The sequence below is a fragment of the Ochotona curzoniae genome, unplaced genomic scaffold, assembly GCF_017591425.1.
Source record: "Ochotona curzoniae isolate NIBS_2020 unplaced genomic scaffold, NIBS_Ocur_1.0 scaffold_2453, whole genome shotgun sequence".
Classification (NCBI taxonomy): Eukaryota; Metazoa; Chordata; class Mammalia; order Lagomorpha; family Ochotonidae; genus Ochotona; species Ochotona curzoniae.
Genome location: NW_024467094.1, coordinates 22,452,269 through 22,471,454, shown reverse-complemented (window position 1 = coordinate 22,471,454; position 19,186 = coordinate 22,452,269). Strand labels below are relative to the sequence as shown.

The window sequence follows — 19,186 nt, the reverse complement described above, 5'->3', positions numbered from 1 at the left end:
GCTCCTGGCTTCAGATTGGCTCAGGTCTGGCTGTTGCAGCCAGTTGGGGAGTGAACCAGTAGAAAGATCTTTCTGTCTCTCCTCTCCATAAATCTGATCTGCCTTTTCAATGAAAATAAATGAGAGAGACAGAGAGAAGCAGAATGTTCATAGTTTGGGGGTTGGGGGAAGGTGGTAGGTCAAGCTACAAAGATAATTCCTGGGGTTATGATGCCAAGTTAGTGAAGATACAGAATGTGAAGTATGGAAATTCAATCCCTTACCATGACCATGATGAGACACTTTTTGCAGTCTTTCTTGGGACCTGCATAGGCTTTCAGCCCAAAGCTGGATGGCCAGGAGAAGCCAGAGTCCGGACTACAGCCAAAGCCTTGTGAGCATCAGCACACAGGCCTGCCTGCCCTGCTAGATCAGGAGATAATCCAGTCAGTGGCAAGGATCAGGCCAGCTGTGGGGGATTTAGGTCCCAAAGGAACAAACGGCATGGAAGTGGGAGGGGTACAGGAGTTTACAAGGGCGGGTAGGGGGAGGTGGGCAAGTGGTTACTATTCCACAGAGGAGACTTTTTGTCCAATGACTCTTGAGGACACTAAAGTGAAAATTTCTATTATTCCCTCTTCACCCAAACCCAGGGTTCTCCAGAGAGGATCGAACTTCCAGGCTGTTGAGAAGAGCCAAGACACCTGGACAGCTGCGAGTAGAGATTCACTGGCAACTCAGTGAAACCACACTGTTCTCGTTCCCAAGAGAAAAACAGCACCAGAAAATACTTATTCCAGTTGCATTCAGTGAGTCAATAAAAAGGTGAAAGCTATTATCACAGGAAGTTTGGAAAGCCTCAATCCTCTAAACAGGTGTAAGCATCCCAAACTCACTGAACGATGTCAGCACCAACTTACTGTCTGAAGTCACCCTCACCTGTTTATTCCTTGGAGGTGGCAATGGTGTTTCCATCACCCTTGCATGTCCCTTTGTGCCCGACAGTGACTGGCATGTTGCTGATCCTTAGGGACTCCTCACAGATATAGCTGAATACAATATAGCCTTTCCCTAATAAAGAAACCAGGTCTTAGCATGAGGAATGTTCTATACACATTTTTTGTTTGGTAAAAGAACCCAAGTTATGACCACTGTCTCATATCTGGCTTCCTAAGCCTTCCCCAAGGTGCTTGCATGATTGCATCCCCTCTTTAGTCAGTCCAGTGCCTGTCCACCCAGCCTATCCCATGGCACTGAAATGCTGACCACTCCGACATCCATCCCACCCTCTTGTCCCAGCCAGCCCAATTCTGATGTGTGCATCTGGAGAAGCAGTGCTTCGTAAAACACCCGTCACCATGGTGAATTGATGAAGCTTCTGAGGTAGTAAGCAATCCATCATAACGTTTGTGACCGGTTAACTTTAATTTGTCAAAATAAATCTGCAGTATTTTGCATGTTAGTAATACAGTGCTGGTATTGACAGTAAAATCATCATCTGCTTACAAAGAAACCTTCATTTAGGAGCACACCTCAGGAGGGAAATGGATACACAACACAACGCAAATTCAGGCCAAGCAGCACGCCCTACAGCACAGCAGGCTGGATGTCAGCTTGAGGATTATCTAATACACTGTTCAGCTGCCAGTCTGAAAAGGGGAAGCTCTCCCAGGTTCCAACCAGGAGGGGACAACGTACTCTGCCTTCCCGTCCATGGTGGCTGTAGTGCCTTCAACACCTGGCTCAATCAGTTCATTAGCATCAAACTCAATTCCAGTTCCAAGACAGAGAATTGCACCACACAGCCCATTTGCCCTCTTTCAGTGGCCCTCCCTCACCTCCATCCTGCCATCAACTCTCTCCCTCCCAAAAGAAGACACACGTGGCTTTATTATTGCAGACAAGCTTCTTAATAAAGAATGCATACAAAATAGCATTTTAACTGAAGTCATACAATGAAGTCTCACTCCTGTTTATTATACAATGAATTGATAAAACAATCATTTCTAGTATATATCTTTTTTTTTTAACTAATACTTTCAAGGTTCTGAGGCCCATACCTGCCCTTCCTGCAGGCTGTTCCTTGGACCACTGTGGAGGAAGCCCGGGCTGTTTGCCTCACAGAGGATGGTGACTGCCAGGCCAGCAGAGGCAGGTCCCAGCAGGCAGAGGCAGAGCCTATTGCAGGGTCTGCATGCTGGCGAGTGTGGACTTCCTGAACTGTGGCCACTGCCCTCCACTCCAGGCCTCAGCTGCTCGTTCCCGGGCCTTCCCCACAGGAGTCCTTCCAGTAGTCCACACATAATGCTCTACATATTAAAAACAAACCATTTTGTACTGTGGATAAGGACAGTTGTAACAAAGTCATAGCTACATATTTTTCTCTACATTTTGTTTATTGAGACAAACTAATTAAAAGGCACAAACATAGGGCATGTTTACATGGACATTATAACAAACATATACATTAAAAGTGTAGGAATGTGTTGCCTTCCTGCTAAACAGAAAGTTTCTAAGCTTTTATATATACAAAAGTTGTACAATTTAATGTCCTAAAGTACAAAAGATCATTTATAAAATTATTTTACACTACTATTTATTTATTTCTTACTATGTAGTTCAACCCCCTAGAACGGTTTTGTATAATGACACACAGATACCTGTCCCTGATGTAGGAAGCCTGCCTCAGATGCAAGGTATTTTGCTGCCTGAACTGACACAGTGGGGTATAAACGGAAGTCAATCCAGTTTGATAGTCCTGCAAACATTTTGCAAGATTAACACAACTAATTTCCATTTCTCTTAACTGCAAGATTAAAAGATGAATAAAAACCAAAAACATATTGCAACTTAAAAAATAATCGTAACATCTTGGTTTTAGTTAACTTTTTCTGTCAAGCACAATGCTTTAAAAAACATTAAAGTGTGGCATGATGATGTAGAGTATCTGTCTCCCTAGCTTTTGGTTTCTACTTTATGTACAGAGATAAACCATCCTGCTAAGAAATAAAAAGCACATGTCTCAACATGCACAGTCATTGCTGGGTTTCTGCAGGGAGTGCAGACAGCTGTCTCCCCAAAAACACCACAAAGCTGATATAAGTGTTTTCTCAAAGAAAAAAAAAAGTGATGTCTATATTTACAAAGTTGAACCAATCTGCACAATTCATGATTAATAAACGGAAGGAAAAATTTCTTTTTTAAAAAAAGATACACTCTGCTTGTTCTGAAGGGGCATACTACCTAGTTAGTGGTTAGAATAAAAACTGTATACAATTTTATATAAGACATAAACTCTAGTGAGCAACTAACACTTCTGTCCCTGTTGTAACATCAACAGGCTCTGATTGGGAGAGAGAGGGGCATGTCACTTCCTAGCGCCTCCAGCATCTTCCAAATTAAAGCAATATATCTGAACTGTTCCAAAGTATTCCTTGGCTCCTCGAAGGAATCTCACTGGCCTCCATTTTTTAGGAGCCTGCCTGTCCGCAAACTTGACTTCTCCTTTGTCAACTGCGGCCTTCTCTTACTAAAACACAATCTGTATACTTTATTTTTTGTTTTTTAAAAATTTTTTTGAAAAAGTCAACTACAATGCTATATTCCATCAGGATTAATATGCTGAGCAATATTTACATCTCCAAATATCAGGTCACAATCCCTATTATATGTTGAAATTAGAATGATAAATTATCATATGCTTTGCATATCAGAGCTGGTATCACCTTTCCCATAGGGAATGCTGCCTGAAATTAACATATTCCCAAAGGTAAAATGCATATTCTCTGAAATGCATTTTATTATGACAATGTATGTATTTACTCATAAAAACAATAGACAAAGACAGTTCTACACTAGCTCTCAAACTGTGGGTTTAGAATTTCAGGTTAAAATCAGCCATTTGCTTTGCAGAGGGAGAGGAGTTCTGCTAGTGTTGAGAATAAAAGGATTTCTTGGAATTAGAAACAGTGATACTGTTTTATTTTGAAATGGGCTTTGCCTTTTTATGACTGGTTTTAATTTTGGATTTCATCTTGCCAACTACTATCCTGTTTAAACACTGCTGACTGCTAAAAGGAATTTCTGATGAAACTAAAGTGGTCCAGTGGTAAGTTACATATGCATCCTACTTTGAACAATTCCAGCCAAATTGGAGAAATGTGCTACTACACTCTTAACAACTAATGCAATAAAACCTTTCAATTTCATGGTTTACTTTTTGCTTTAATCAACTAAGAGTAGGCTGCTGGTAAATATTCACTTTAACCCATGTTTTGACTTTATAATACTGTTTACCAAGGCGGTGATGTAGGCAAAGCTTGGGGTAAGAAAGGCATGCTCTCTACGGGCCTCATTGCTATATTGAGAGGGGCAGCTAACGTCATAGGTGTGGGCAGGTTCATTGGAGATGTGATTGTGACAGGATGTGCTATGTTCACTGGGGCAGTGACAGGGGTAGGGAGGTTGACAGGGGTAGTGAGTGTTAAAGGAGAGGTCATGGATAATGGGCTGGTTATAGTTACAGGATGCCCTATGTTCATTGGGCTGGTTATGTTAACTGCACTTGAAACATTTACTGGACTTCTCATGCTCATTGCAGCTGCTACTGTGACTGGGTTTGACATAGTCCCAGATGACACAGAGGATGTTATATTGAATGGAGTAGTGAGAGTCACAGGTGTCGTTGCGGCCGTGGAGGTTTGGCACAGGTTAGCAGCTTCTAAAATAAGAACACAAGAGGACCTTTAGACTTGAAAAAAACAGTGAACAAAATTCACAAACAGTTTCTGAATCACTGTCTTTTAATGAAGAGATGATAAACATTTAGTCAATTTAAGCAGTCAGCAGAGTAGTGGTCTCAGGTCAAGCTGGGCACCTAGGAGCCCAGTGGATGAATCTCCTTTCTGAGGCTGTGTCTCCTGCAAGGTAACTTGTTGAACCTTATTTTTTGGTTTCAAGTTCAGATTTACTTACCTACCTCACAGTGATGTTGGGAGGATCAGTTAGTTGTGCAAGGCACTCTGCAGGACAGAGATACCAGGAAGGGCTAAGTGTTCTCGTTACCCACTTCACGCAGTTCCTCGGAGTTCTAGACTTTCCTAGGAAGAGTTAACTACCAGCAGGCCAGGTCAAAAGAGCTTGTTGACACAGAGCTGGGCAGTGGCTGCACAGTGACAGAGCATCAGAGAAGACCTCTCACAGGCACACGGTAACTAACAGAGAGGAGTTGTGTATACTCAAACCTTAGAGGCAAAGCCACATTCTGTTAAGGTTTTAAAAATATATAATTAGAAGATGACAAACAAGCTCTTTTAGTATCGGTTTATTTTAGTCTCAGGATAACAGTTGTTTTGGGTTTTTTAAGATTTTTTTTTTTTTTTATGGGAAAGTCAGATTTACAGAGTGAAAGAGAGACAGAGAGGAAGATCATCCATCTGCTGGTTCACACCCAAGTGGCTGCAACGGCCACAACTGAGCTGATCTGGAGCCAGGAGTGTTGTCTGGGTCCCCCACACAGGCACTGGGTCCCAAAGCTTTGGGCCATTCTCGACTGCTTTTGCAAGCCACAAGCAGGGAGCTGGAAGGAAGTGGAGCAACTGGGATACAACCTGGCACCCACATGGGATCCCTGTACATACAAGGTAAGGACTTTAGCTACTAGGCTGTTGCACTGGGCTCAGGATAACAGTTCTAGCTAAATACTCTTTTTATTATTATTTTATTTGAAAGGCAGATTCCAGAAAGTAGACACAGAAAGAAAGATCTTCCATCCACTGGTTCACTCTCCAAATGGCTGCAATGGCTGGAGTTGAGGTGATCCCAAACCAGGAGCCAGGAGCTTCTTCTGAGTCTCCCAAACAAGTGCCGGGTCCCAACGCATTGGGTTATCCTCTGCTGCTTTCTCAGGTCACAGGCAGGGAGCTGGATGGGAAATGGAGCACCCAGGACAGAAACTGGCACCCACACGGGCGGGATGCTGGCACTTGCAGGTAGAGGATCAGCCAATTGAGCTAATGCATTGGCCCCTCATCCAACCTCTTGTTAATGTATCTCAAGAGACAACAGATTGTTCAAGTACCTGGGCCCCTGATACTCACGTTGAGAGACCCAACTGGATGGAGCATTGGGCTCTTGGGTTTAGGGAGTTTAACTGCCATCTGCAATGCTGGAATCCTATATAGGAGCCAGTTCAAGTCCTGGCACTCCCAACTCGGCTTTCTGCCAATGAGCTTAGGAAAGCAACAGAAGATGGCCAACGTGTTTGGGCCCCTGTATCCATGTGAGAGATCCAGATAGAACTCTTTTGTGACCTGGCCTTAGCCTGGAGCAAAACAGTAGATGGAAGATCTATTTCTATCCCTTCCTCCCTCCTGCCATCTTCTTTATTTTATATATATATATATAATATGTATATGAATGATACATATATATATCATATATATATGATGGCCTATATCCCTTATCATATCATGAAAATATTCAAGCTCAATACTCAGCTCTAGCTCTTGATTCCAGGTTCCCACTAACACAGACTCTGGGAGGAAGTCGTGCCAGCTCCAATGACTGGGTCCTCTGGCACCTGCTGCAGAGACTAACCAGGGCAGGTCCCAGACTCTGGGCATTGGAAGAGTGAAATAGTGGGTAGGAGTGCTCTCTATGTTCATCTATCCACCTCTCTCTCCCTCTCCTGTCTTCTTTCCCTTCCCCCAATCCCTCTCCCCTTGAATTAAGTAAAAAGAAAAAAGAAAGAATAACTCCTTCAAACAGACATTCCCTCAATAAAATTCAACACCGTCTGCTAGTGTGCCAGAAAACAGCAATAGAGATGGAGCAGGTATGCTGCCTGTGATTTGGCTGTCAAAATACAGAAATGCATTTGAAACTAAACATGAAGGTTTGCACCTGGTATATAACAGATCATGTCTCGATCAACCTGGCTCATTTTTATCTTGGAAATTAAAAAAAGACTCCCAGGAAATTCGGTATTGCAATTTAGATGGAACCTTGGGAATTTATATTTTTTAAAGTGGCCACAATAGCCAGAGCTAGACTGTTTTGAAGCTGGAAGCCAGGAGCTTCTGGGCCTTCTAGCTGGTGCAGGGTCCTAAGGCCCTGGGCCATTCTTCACTGCTTTCCCAGCAAGTCTAACACTTAAAGGGACATGGTTGTTTCTGGTTTAGGTTTTCACATCATCTGTCTCCACTCCCCCAAAATGTGACACTAACTAACATGAAAACAAAGTTTTCTAACACCCATGGTCATTTGCAGAGAGACATTCATGCTACAAGTGGTAATACAGTAGCATTCTGTTTCTTTGAGGTCAGAAGATGTGCTCAACAATCAAGTCTTATTGCGCAAGCAAACTGAAATACAATACCAAATAGAAAAGTGTAGGAGAGAGAAAGCAAATTCACTTCTAAAGTAACAGTAGTATTGCTATGGATATTCTCTTCTGGATCTCCCCAAAAGACACAGCTCTCATTCTCCTGTGTGCTACTCCCATCCCATTTTTCCTCTTACTGATATTCTTTTCCTGTGGCTTGAAGAATTTCATTTTTCCCAAGCTAAATATCCTTCAAAGCATACTTCAACCCACTACAAAATTATGATAACACAACATTTTTTTTTGGTTCCCACTTCTAGCCAACACCATGGTCCCTTCTCCTACCACAAAACATTTCATTAAACTAATGACACATCTTCATTTGGAAGCCAGGCTGGAGAGCAGATCCGGACTCTCGCCCTACAATTCCAGCAGATACAGGAAAAAGGAGGTTGTTGCTTATATTTCCATCCAAGTACAGGATGCTTGGAAGGAAATCTGAGAAAGAAAACTTTATACAAAAGCAAAAGGCAGAAGAAATCACACAGCAAAGGAATTCTACATAGAGGAGCCCATCTGTAGAGGACGTCTTAGAACCAAAAACAGCCACACGTGGCAGAAGTAGAGCAGGAAAGAAGGAATTGAGCAGTCTGTCCTATTGCTGGTGACACATTGACAAGCTGATTTACCTGAAAAGGCTGCACAACAGTCCAGAAATCAAAGCCACAACTAGTAAGTTGAAAAATAAATAGAGGGCCTGACATGATGGCGTAGTGGTTAAGGTCCTCGCCTTGCATGCCCAGGATCCCATATGGGCGCCGGTTCTAATCCTGGCAGCCCCGCTTCCCATCCAGCTCCCTGCCTGTGGCCCGGGGAAAGCAGTCGAGGACAGCCCAAAGCTTTGGGGCCCTGCACCCGCGTGGGAGACCCGGAAGAGGCTCCTGGCTTTGGATTGGCTCAGCTCCAGCCGTTGTGGCCACTAGGGGAGTGAATCATCAGACGAAAGATCTTCCTCTCTGTCTCTTCTCTCTGTATATCCACCTTTCCAATAAACATAAAATAAATCTTAAATAAATAAATCTTTAAAAAAAATAAATTGAACCGACACTCTAATTCTTTGTATGATATAAACAGAGAAAAGCAAGTCATTCTTAACTGCTGTACCAATTATAAGTATGGTCTCTAAAACACAGGCATGCTAAGTTAATGTCAGTCCTCAATGACAAACTGAAGATTAAGATGAGGACTAAGAGAAAATACACTGGCCCCTGCGGACAGCCTAGCAGTTTAATCCTCACCTTGCATGCGCCAGGATCCCATATGGGTACTGGTTCGTGTCCCAGCTGTTCCACTTCCCATCCAGCTCCCTGCTTGTGGCCTGGGAAAGCAGTGCAGGATGGCCCAAACTTTGGGACCCTGCCACCCGTGTGGGAGACCCTGAAGAAGCTCCCAGCTTTTAGCTCTGGATCGGCTCAGCTCTGGCCATTGCGGCCACTTGGGGAATGAACCAGAGGATGGCAGTTCCCTGTCTCTCCTTTACTCTGTGTAAATTTACCTTTCAACAAAAATAAGTAAGTCTTTTTAAAAAAAGACAGAGAGCAAGAAGACATGAGCACTATAGCCTGAACCATGGAATAGTACGCCGCTCCACACTGAGGAAGACAATCGCACAGCTGCAAGAAAATGAACTATGAACACACAAGGCTATTTTACCTACCTGTAAATGGGGAATACTTAAGGTGGACATCAAACTGAACATAAAAATGAAGCTCTAAGAACAGCAACAAATAACATTTGATTCCAAATTTGCAACAAAAAGTAAATCAAAAGAGAAAATACGATAAGAAGTACTGAAAATTTACATTAGCCAGTTATAAAAAAAAAAACTTATCTGGAAGTTCTGTTGACAACTAAACTTTCCCAGACACTTTGCAGCATAGAGTTCTTTACATGCTTCCATAAAGCTGGATTCCAGAAGCTACAGCTTCTCTACTTTGATCTTTGGCACACGACATGAACACACTTCTGAAGCCATACTTTGGACCCTGGAAGCCTGCTCTTACCTTTCTTCCTTGCTTTGACAGCTTCTTCCCACAGTCTCAGTGTTTCCACCTGTTTCCCTGGCCAGCTTGTCACGTGCTGCTGTTGCTGCTGCTGCTGTTGCTGCTGCTGCTTCTGGCTGCTGGTCTCTTCACTCATGCATGCTATTCCAAAGACACACCAGAAACACTACATTTATGTTGAAAAAGTGTGGCCGTTAAAAAAAATTAAAAACTTAAGATAACTAAGATTCTTCCTGCTTCTATAATTTTAAATTAATTTTATTTATTTTGAAAGGCAGAGTGAGAATGAAACACCACACTTTGATAACCAGCTTCACTCTTCAAAAGCCTACAACCTGCCATGCCTGAGCCAGACTGAAACTAGGAGCCAGGAATTGCCACCTGGGTCTCCCACATGAGTGGCAGGGACCCACACACTTGATCATTGCCTGCTGCCCCCCACAGTGAGCCTCAGCTGGAAGCTAATTTGGAAACAGAGCTGGCACACAAACCCAAACACCTTGATACGGGATGTGGGCATCTCAGGTGCAGCTTAATCCACTGTGCCAGAATGCCCATACCCTTATCATTTAACTCGATAGCTCTCACTATAATGCATTGTTCTGGCTGCTTGTGTCTGTATTGATCAAAACAAGCAAGCAGATTAAAAAGTCTAGAAAACTAGGGACAGCCAACACAAAATAAAGAATTATTTGATACCTTGACAAGCAAGTGTCTTTAGAGATGAAGTTAGATAACAGTAATACGAACTAAGCAGTGTTCATCAAAATATCATCTGCTTACTTAAGCCCAAGGACATACCCCCAAATAAACTGTTACAAAGCACAACATGGTAGGTAGTAAACACAATGTACTCACAAAGAAGTAAAAATGTTTAAGATTAAAGCACATTGGTTTTTTTTTCCCCATTTCTTTGTGGTCACCCATTTTTTAAGGATTTCATGTTTCTGCTGCATAATAGAATACAGAATTAGGAAAACACTTTTTTCTACTGGTTAGGGCAATCTTAAAAAAGAAATAGCCTGGGTAAATGCAAATATTAAATTTTACCCACAAGGGGCCAACATGATGGTTTGTTGGCTCACCCTCCATCTGCAAGTGCCAGCATCCCATATGAGCACCAGGTTGTAACCCAGTTGCATCATTTCCCTTGTTCATGGCCATGGGAAAGCAGAGGAGGATGTCCAAAGCCTTAGGAACCTATACTTGTGTGGGAGTCCCAGAAGAGCTCCTGGCTCCTGGCTTCTTATCGGTTCAACTCTGGCCATTGTGGCCATTTGAGGAGTGAACTAATAGATGGAAGGTCTTTCTTTCTCTGTGTCTCGCCTCTCTGTAGATTTGCCTTTCCGACAAAAATAAGTAAATCTTAAAAAAAAAAAAAAGTAAATCGAACTTATTAACCTTTTCAGACTACTATTGAATATCAGCAGTTTGGAGACACCCAAGAATCTTCCTAACTTTAAATAAAAACAATGAGATTGCCAAGTATAAGCTGTTGCTTGTTAGTGTGGTTTCCACTGCTTCAATTCTGACACACTAGAGCTTTTTACTCAAATCCCACATGGGAAGAAGAGGTATGCTGAAGAGCAGCTGTGGGGAAATCCTACTCTTTTAATATGGGCACCATTCGTTGACAAGCACAGGATTGAAGGCAAGATTACTGGGAGCTTATCAGCGCTGTAAACATGCGTGAAAGTCATAGTTCCCACCAACATGCTCTCTGCTGCTACCTATTTGTACATTCTGGTAACGGTAGGAAATAGGAGGTGAATGTTAATATAGTCTGGAGAGTGAAAGTACCCCTGAAACATAAGTGTCTAGATTCCACCAATCTGAGGCAACACCTACCTTTACTGATGCCTTGTTTGCATGTATTACAGTTGATACTTTGGCTTTGCCCATGTGTCTTTAAGTGGCTGGTGATATATGCCGCACTCAGGAGCTTCCCACAGATGTTGCATGACACCTTGCCTTCGTGGCGCACCATGTGTGTCCGCAGTCTGTCTTTGGTGGCAAAGGCAGCAGTGCATGTCTGCATGAGGGAGGAAAACTTTTTTTTAATATAGACTATCCTGTTCTCCTCATTTTAAAGTATGTTATATTCTATGCAATATCCTACCCACATCAGCAAGTTGACTGTGACAGTTTTTAACTATTTAAAAACTATTTTAACTGCTTTGTGTTACTTAGAATCATAATTACAGTGAAAGACTCAATAAATTTCATATCTTTCCATTTTGGAAGAAAATACATCAACACAAAGTTGAAACCATGTGAGCTTTAGAGTCAGTTAAGCCTAGATTTAATCTGGATTTTAACTGCACTTTAGAATTTACTAAACAGTTTAATGCTAAGAAAGTCAGCTAACCTATCTAAATTTGTTTCTTCATTGGTAAAACAGACAATACCTATCACAAAATTATTGCTGGACTAATGGCCTGGCACATACAGCACAAACTCATTCAATGATATTAGCTTCCTTCCTCCACTATATTTTTTTAGCATTCAAATCATTTACTTAATAAAATCAGTCATTAACAAACTTAACTGAAAGGAGCACTAAAAGACATTCAGCAACAAATTACAATTATTGATCCAGAAAACAGTCCTTTGACTTACCAAATTCCTAACTGTTTCATTACCACGAGTTATATCAAACCAAATCATTAACCTGAAGAGATTTAAATAACTAGGAAAATTATCCAATTTGATTACCAGCAGACAAAATGTACGAAGTAATAACATTTGGGAAAAAATTTCAGCTGTTCCCATTAGAGTTAAAACAACCTTATCCATCAAGCCAAAATATAATTTAAAGCCCTTTATTCTTTTATTCATTTCAGATATTTAACATGAGTTTATATACTTTTTTCTTCTTATAATAAAAAGTGCTGTTCCCCAAGGAAAGGGAAATGTAGTTTATTAAAAACGACATATATTTTTAAATTATCTTGCCTTACAGAAACAGAAGTTGTCATTTATATTTTATAAAACTAGAATTCAAATGGAGCACATTTATTCAAGTTGGTGATTTTTATGGCTATTCAAAAACAGTGAGATTTGATGGCTTAGCTCTTCTGAATGATGTGCATTAAGTGCTATGCTAAGGATAAGTCATTTTAACTCTTACTTGGCATTTGAAGGGTCTTTCTGTTGAATGGACATGTTTTACGTGACAGCTTAAGTGGTCAGGCCTGTGAAAGAGAGTTTCAAGAGAAGATGTAACAGAACACACGCATAAATGCTGCTCAGGTGAATGCTAACATGCTTGGCAGATTAAGGAGGGGGCATTTTCAAAGACAGCCAGCAGAGTAGCAACTCCCCCTCCCCCCAGCGCAAGCCTCCTTACCTCCCTTAGCATCAACAAAAGCCTCATTTACCTCTTAATTTCCTCTGCTAGTCAACATTAAATCATATTAGATCTTGATTTTTTACAATTAGGAAATACACTCAAAGTTTTAGGATTAATACTTGTCAGAAACAGCTACCACTACATTAACTCTTCAGTTTAAAAAAATGAAAACCAGTAAAAGTGTTAGTGATTACATAAAAATGGAAAAATATTCTAAAAGTTTTAATAAGAATATCCATGGTCATCTCAACTTCCCGAAAATACATTTCTTTGATTTGCACAGGAAGCCTCATGTCTCAAGCACAAATTAACTGGAAACTGGTGGTTTTGCAGTGTTAATATGTTGCACCAAGTAAAGGCCTGAGCCCACCAAAGCCCTTCTTAAATGAAATAACAGGTTAGTCACTTCGTCCCCAGTTGTCAATCACACCAAACAGGAATTAGACCAGGAGGCATACTATTTCTTTACCACTGATCCCCTCTACTAACACAGGCCTGCCCACACTCTCATGAACCTTCTTGATCACACAGAGACAAAACTGAAGTTCACAGATACCGTAAAGAAACAAACAAACTAACTAACAAAAAACAAAGTAAATCACGGTACCTGGAGAAGCCTTTCCCACAAACACTGCAAGTATAGGGTTTGGTGATGCCTCCTTCGTGAGACCTCACATGGTAAGTCATCCGGTCCTTCCTCTTGAAGCGCTGATTGCAAGTAGGACACTCGAAAGGCTTTTCGTCTGAGTGGGAGAGCTTGTGCCGATTGAGGTGGTACACATCTCGGAAGGCCTTCCCACACATCTCACAAGCATGGTTCTTCTTGACAGGCTTACTAGGTTTCTTGACAGACTGGGTCACAGGCATAGCTGTGGTGCTGGCACTGCTACTGGGGTTGGTGCCCGAGGATGATGTAGTGACTGTTGATAAGATGCCTGCAATGGTTGAGACCAACGAAGTTCGGGTGCTGTCCCCAGCGATGGTGGAGATCAGGGGAACCACCGTGGTGGGGGTTTTCTTTGGCCGGGACACCAACTTGATCCCTGTGTGGCAGGACTCATGGCGCCTCAGGTGATAGCTGTCCCTGAAAGCTTTACTGCAGTAAGTGCACACAAATGAAGTTTTGGGTTTTTCTTTTTTAATCCCAATGGCATCTTTTAATGTCTCTGGTGCAGCCTGAGGTTTCTGAGTTATTGGTATGGGAAGCAATGGTTTCTGGTCAGGGGGCTCCACAGCCGAGCTCAGGAGAGGCAGCAGGCTGTTCTGTGCCGCCTGCTGTTGGTGATGGGAGGCTTCATGGGCCTAAAACCAAAGACGGACACTTCAGAAACCCAGCCTTCACTAGGTCCTTCAAAATGCAACACATTCCAGGCAACAGAGACTAGAAGAAGCAAAGAGCCTGCAAGCTATTCTCTGCAGCAAAGATCCAGCAGCTACCTTGCTTTCTTAACAGCTCCCAACGCACACCAAGCACTGAAAATCACTGTGCAGAGAGAACACTTCGGATTGAGCTGCTGGCAGTTATCTTGCTTTCAAAGAGGTCACTAAGCTCCACAGTACCCTGGCTCATAAGGGACATACCAGCTGATGACATCAGTTTGCTTTAGTCTGTCAGTACTGAAACCAAGTTTAAATAACTTGTCAAAAAAACTTATAACACAGACTTCAGTATTCAAAAGTACCTTACTGCAGCAACATACACACAAAGTGACATAAGCATTCCCTTATCTATTACTAGGGAGGAGAGAAGCACCACGCCTCCCCTTTCTCATTAGAAAAGTCTTAGTGACTGAGCCAGGGGTCTGTTGCTAAGTGAAGAAAAGAGCTAAAGTTTACTTCTGAAATTTTCATGGAACTACTAAAAGACTGGTTTGAAACAAACCCTGCTCAACCCGGAAGGCATCTGTGAAGGTAGTCCACAGCAAAACACCTGTGTACTGCGTCTCAAGTCATTCCCTTCCATTAAAGTCTGCATCCTGGAGCAGCACCAGCCGTTTAAGCCCTAAACTTTCAGACAAGCTTACAAGAGGAAAACAAACAAATGATAAGCACTTATGTTCTATTCATGTTCATCTTCTTCCAGCACTTGTAGGTTTCAATAAAGTGTAAGACCTTTGCTGTTACAATGCACTTCTCCACTCCAAAACTAGGGGCTGGACACTGTCATCAGCTGCACTGAAATCAAAATTGCCATCAGCTTCTTGGCATTTATGAGTAAGTCACCTCTTGATTTTGATTCTTTTAAAATTCTTCACACCTTCAAACTGATCAACTTTTAAGACATGGTGGGGGGAAATTCCTGAAATTGTTCTTTCTAATATGTTGCTCTTTACCAGCATAGTTGAAACTTGACAGTGAGCCTAAGCCCTGTGCTTGACTTTAGAATCTGAAAGGGATGTATGCAGTCAGAAGTAAGAGTTTCAAGCATTTTAAGCGTATAACATCCTACAAAGGGTCTAGCTCGTCATCTTAAATACTTCAGACAGCTGTTTATCCTTCTCCCACTATAATCACAAGTGCTACAGCTGACTGATTAAGGAAAAAAAGGACACACACATAGCTCTCTCCTGATGGATAAGGACATACACCACATATTGCTTCAACTTTACTTGCTGCCAGCACAAAAGCTAAGTCTAGAACTATTATCTACCAAGTGACTGGCAGGTGTGCTAGAGTAACCAGCTCTATTCAATTTAATAATTTGTATGTAATCACTGTTTAGATTCTGGAAGCACTCTTCAAAAATGGTGCGATGACTACCTTTTCTGGAGTTAAAACTCCCATTGAATTATAGTCCAGTTTTAATCTAACTTGTGGAGCCCCTATAACTGCTGGCCTCTATCCACCCAAGTGACTACAGCAGAAGCTTTACAGGATTTGGACTCTAATCTCGCCCCTCGCCTAAGCTGGCAGTAGGATACCCAAGTTTCCATACACCATACAAATGGTTAATAATTGAAGGTATCTCAAGATATACAATTTCAAAGGCTAACAGATCAGATAATGGGGAATGCAAATCTTCTGGACAAAGTTCAAACTTACAACGTTTTGAAGCATTTTCCAATTCCAAACAACCATTAGTGCAATGAAGTACTAAAAGCACTTACTGCTCTTTTACCCATTCTGATGTCTGTGGCAACATAAGCATGTGCACAGCCTTGCTGAAGCGCCCTCTCGCACGGGGGTGAGGCGCTGGAGGACCACTACTGAAAGCACTCTCCGAGGAGTCCTAGGAGCCCTTCTAAGAGGGGAACTGGGTTTTCTCAACTTATTCTCTGGGGGAGAGACAGTAAAATAACAACCACAACCTCCCTTTAGTTAAGTGATTTATTTTTAAAATATAACTTCTGAATAGACTTTTATTTCACTAGTGTCATCAAATCAAGGTTTTAATTTTATCTCCCATCTCTTTCAACTTGCAAGGCAATTAACCTTGCCTCCACTTTCTTTTTTCTGGGGCTGACAAAAACAAAAACCAAAAAGCCAGAAATGTTATTTCATCACCCTGGGTGGTAGGATGTGGCACCATGAAATCTCCAGCGCCAGAGGGTAAAAGATTTTGTACTGAAACAAATTAGCATTGGTGAGTCATCTCTTGAATGTCCTGTTAGGAGAATCATCCATCAAATATTTTAACAGCTATGGCTTTCACTTTCCACCAGGTTATCTGGAAAGCAGGCAGCATCATAAAACTGCTTTAACATGTAAGTTCAACAGGATGCTCTAGGAAACAAACACAAATGTTTACCTCTCCATTTTCCCAGTGAAAATTAAAACCAGAACCAATCCTATCCATACCTTTCCACAGAAAGACCAAAATATTCTCTTTACCCATTCATCTCTTCTTGGCTGAATTACAAGTTTTCCAACAATTTTCAGTGCACTCATTGCAAAAGCCCATGGTCAAATATTATCTTTAACACTTTTCCACCATGTGAAAAAAATTTTAATAGCTGAAAATTTTTAAATAATATAAAACCAAATTAAAAACTGGATCAATAAATTTTTGGCACTTGCTGTATCCAAGGAAAGAGTCATTAGCAGTAATTAACAAGAATCCCAAATGCTTTCCCAAGACGAGTTACCAGGCTTTCCCTTACAGACACTCTAGCTTTCTTCAGTGTCTATTAAGTTTACAGACGACAGGCTTAAGTTTTTTTTTTTCCTTAACCAATCCTGTATTTTAAAATGATCATCTGAAAGTTTTTCCCCCCTCTAGAAAAGGCATTTGCCACCTTTACACTAACCTGGATGGCAGTTAACTGTGCTATCGCTTCTTTCCCAATGCATGCTGAAGTTATCGCATTGTTATCATGCTCATCAAAGCATGATGAAATAATACTCCAACAGAATGACAGAAGGGAAAAGTTTACGAGCCCTGTAATTTTGAGTATTTTCAATTTTAAGAAGCCTGACTGTTTCCATTACTTAAAACCAAATTGTCCACACACCAAAGAACATATGTCTTGAAACAACAAAGCAGGCTATACAATAGGAACGTTCAAAACACACACCTCCCTATATAACTCCACTGGGATGGGTCCGGTGCCTGGGAAGATAATTTTCTGAAAATTCTGCATCAGTTCCTGGATAGTTCGGAAAGGCCTCAAGCGCCCAGCTCTGCATTTGCGAATTCACCAAGTATTCAAAGAGGGGAAATTACCCCGAGGCGGGAAGAATGCGCTTAAAAGCGCCCAGCTCCCTAACCTCGGGTTCCTAAGTTTCCCTGTGACCTCATCGTTGCTGCTCACTAAATGCTTCGTTTGCAAACACAAACGAAGCAGAAAAAGCGTGTTCCCACCGTGGTCTTCCAAAGAGAGGTTTCCCCCACCTAAAGCGAGCCGGCGAGAGGATCGCTGCTAGCGTTATCGGCTGCAGTCGCTTTTAAGTTTCTTGCAAAAGGCGCACGGCAACACCCCAACGAGTGACTCATCTGGGGGCTTTGTAAGCGGACTTTGTTTGCGCTCTCCCCGCTGGCTGGCCGAGGGAGCGTCCGCAGCCGGGGGAGTTCAGGCCTGCGCGGGGCCGAGGGAGTCCCCAGGCTGACCGGCAGGCGCGAGCGCTGGACAGCGGGAGCCAGTGTCAGCTGCCAAGGCTTGGCCGGGACTTGGGAGAAAAGCGCTGGGGCCTCTGGGGAGAAAAAGTTTGGGGAGGGGATACACGTTCTCAACGCCCCCCCAGAGGATGGACACGAGGGAAGCGGCGGGCAGGGGGAGTGGCGGGCAGCCCGGGGAGTCCCGCTATTCGCGGGGATGCGCCAGGGGGTTAGAAAGTCAACACATACACACGCACACACACAAAAAAAGAGAGGGGACGGACGGGGGTGAAAGCAAGAGCGAGCGGGCGGGAGACGGACTAAGTGCACGCCGTGGGGGACCCCTCTCCCCCGCGCGCGCCCGGGCCCGGCGCGCAGTGGCCGAGCGGCCGCGCTATCCAGCAGCTCGGCGCCCTCCTTTCTCCGGGCTGCGGGCTGCTGACAGCCACCGGCCTCCTCCCTTCCCCTTCGGGGCGGGAGGGAAGGGTGTGTATGCGTGTGTCTGTGTGTGCTGAGGGGCCCCCCGGGGCTCACCCCGAGGCCTGCTCTTTTCCCCCCGCACCCCGTGAGGCCGCCTGCTATCACCTAAGCAGCCCGGCTCCGCTGGGGCGAGCGGGCGGAAAAACAAAGGGGGATTAAGGCCGGGCCGGAGAGCGGAGCCGGGAGGGAGGGGAGGAGCGCCCGCCCGCCCGCCAGCCCGGGGCCCGGCCCCCCTGTCCCCCCCGTGCCCCCCCGGGGGGGGCCCCAGTACCTGGAACAGGAACGCGGTCCAGTTGGCCTCCATGGCTGCTGCGGCCGACCCCCCTCCTCCCCACTCCCCCCGCTCGGGGAGCCTCCTCAGCCGGAGGAGGCGACAACAAAGCGGCGGCGGCGGCGGCGGCAGCGGCAGCGGCGGCTCCTCAACATGGCAGCGCTGAGCGCGGCCACTTCCGGTAACCTCCGGGACGCACCACCGCGGCGGCGAGCGCGGGCGGGGGGGGAGCCCCGGCCCGGCCGCCGCGGCCCCCTCTCGCTCCGACCCCCGGTGCGCGTCCCCGCCGCCGGCTCGCCGCCTCGGAGCTCAGCCGGTGCCCGGCGGCGGTGGGGTCAGGGTCCCCGCGGGGGGGCCGGGGTGGGGCCGGGGGCGGGGATGGGGCGCGGCGTCCCCCCCCGCGGGGGTGTGTGGTGCTGCGGTCCGTGGCTCAGGCAGCTGGAGCAGGGGGAGCTCAGGAGAGAAGATGGAGGACGCCAGGGTCTGGCGCTGGCCCGCTGGGCACGGCTGAGCTGTCTCGAGTGACTCAGACACCGTGCCCAGGAGCGTCGAGGCCCTGGCAGCCCCTCAGCGGAGGACACAGGCCGTGGCGCTCACCCGGTCCTTCACTCCAGCATGCACAGCACAGCCCCCACCTCGAAACTGGGGGAAGCCCCACGGACTTGCGGTGTCTCTCCCCTTA

The 19,186-nt window shown here is 44.3% G+C and overlaps 1 protein-coding gene across 2 annotated transcripts; it reads right to left on the bottom strand.

Moving 5' to 3' along the window:
* Positions 1–1,385: 1,385 nt before the first annotated feature.
* On the bottom strand, positions 1,386–18,680 carry VEZF1 (vascular endothelial zinc finger 1). Of its 2 annotated transcripts, none has more exons than XM_041001432.1 (6): positions 18,505–18,680; positions 13,326–14,020; positions 12,497–12,560; positions 11,215–11,398; positions 9,367–9,507; positions 1,386–4,699 (listed from the first exon to the last, which is right to left on the bottom strand). In XM_041001432.1, exons 1-6 carry the CDS (start codon positions 18,535–18,537, stop codon positions 4,272–4,274), a joined length of 1,545 nt encoding a protein of 514 aa, XP_040857366.1. In that variant the 5' UTR covers positions 18,538–18,680; the 3' UTR covers positions 1,386–4,271. The 2 variants fall into 2 exon arrangements, with proteins under 2 accessions (XP_040857366.1, XP_040857365.1); XM_041001431.1 differs by having other exon boundaries at positions 11,215–11,416; positions 18,505–18,656.
* Positions 18,681–19,186: the final 506 nt, after the last annotated feature.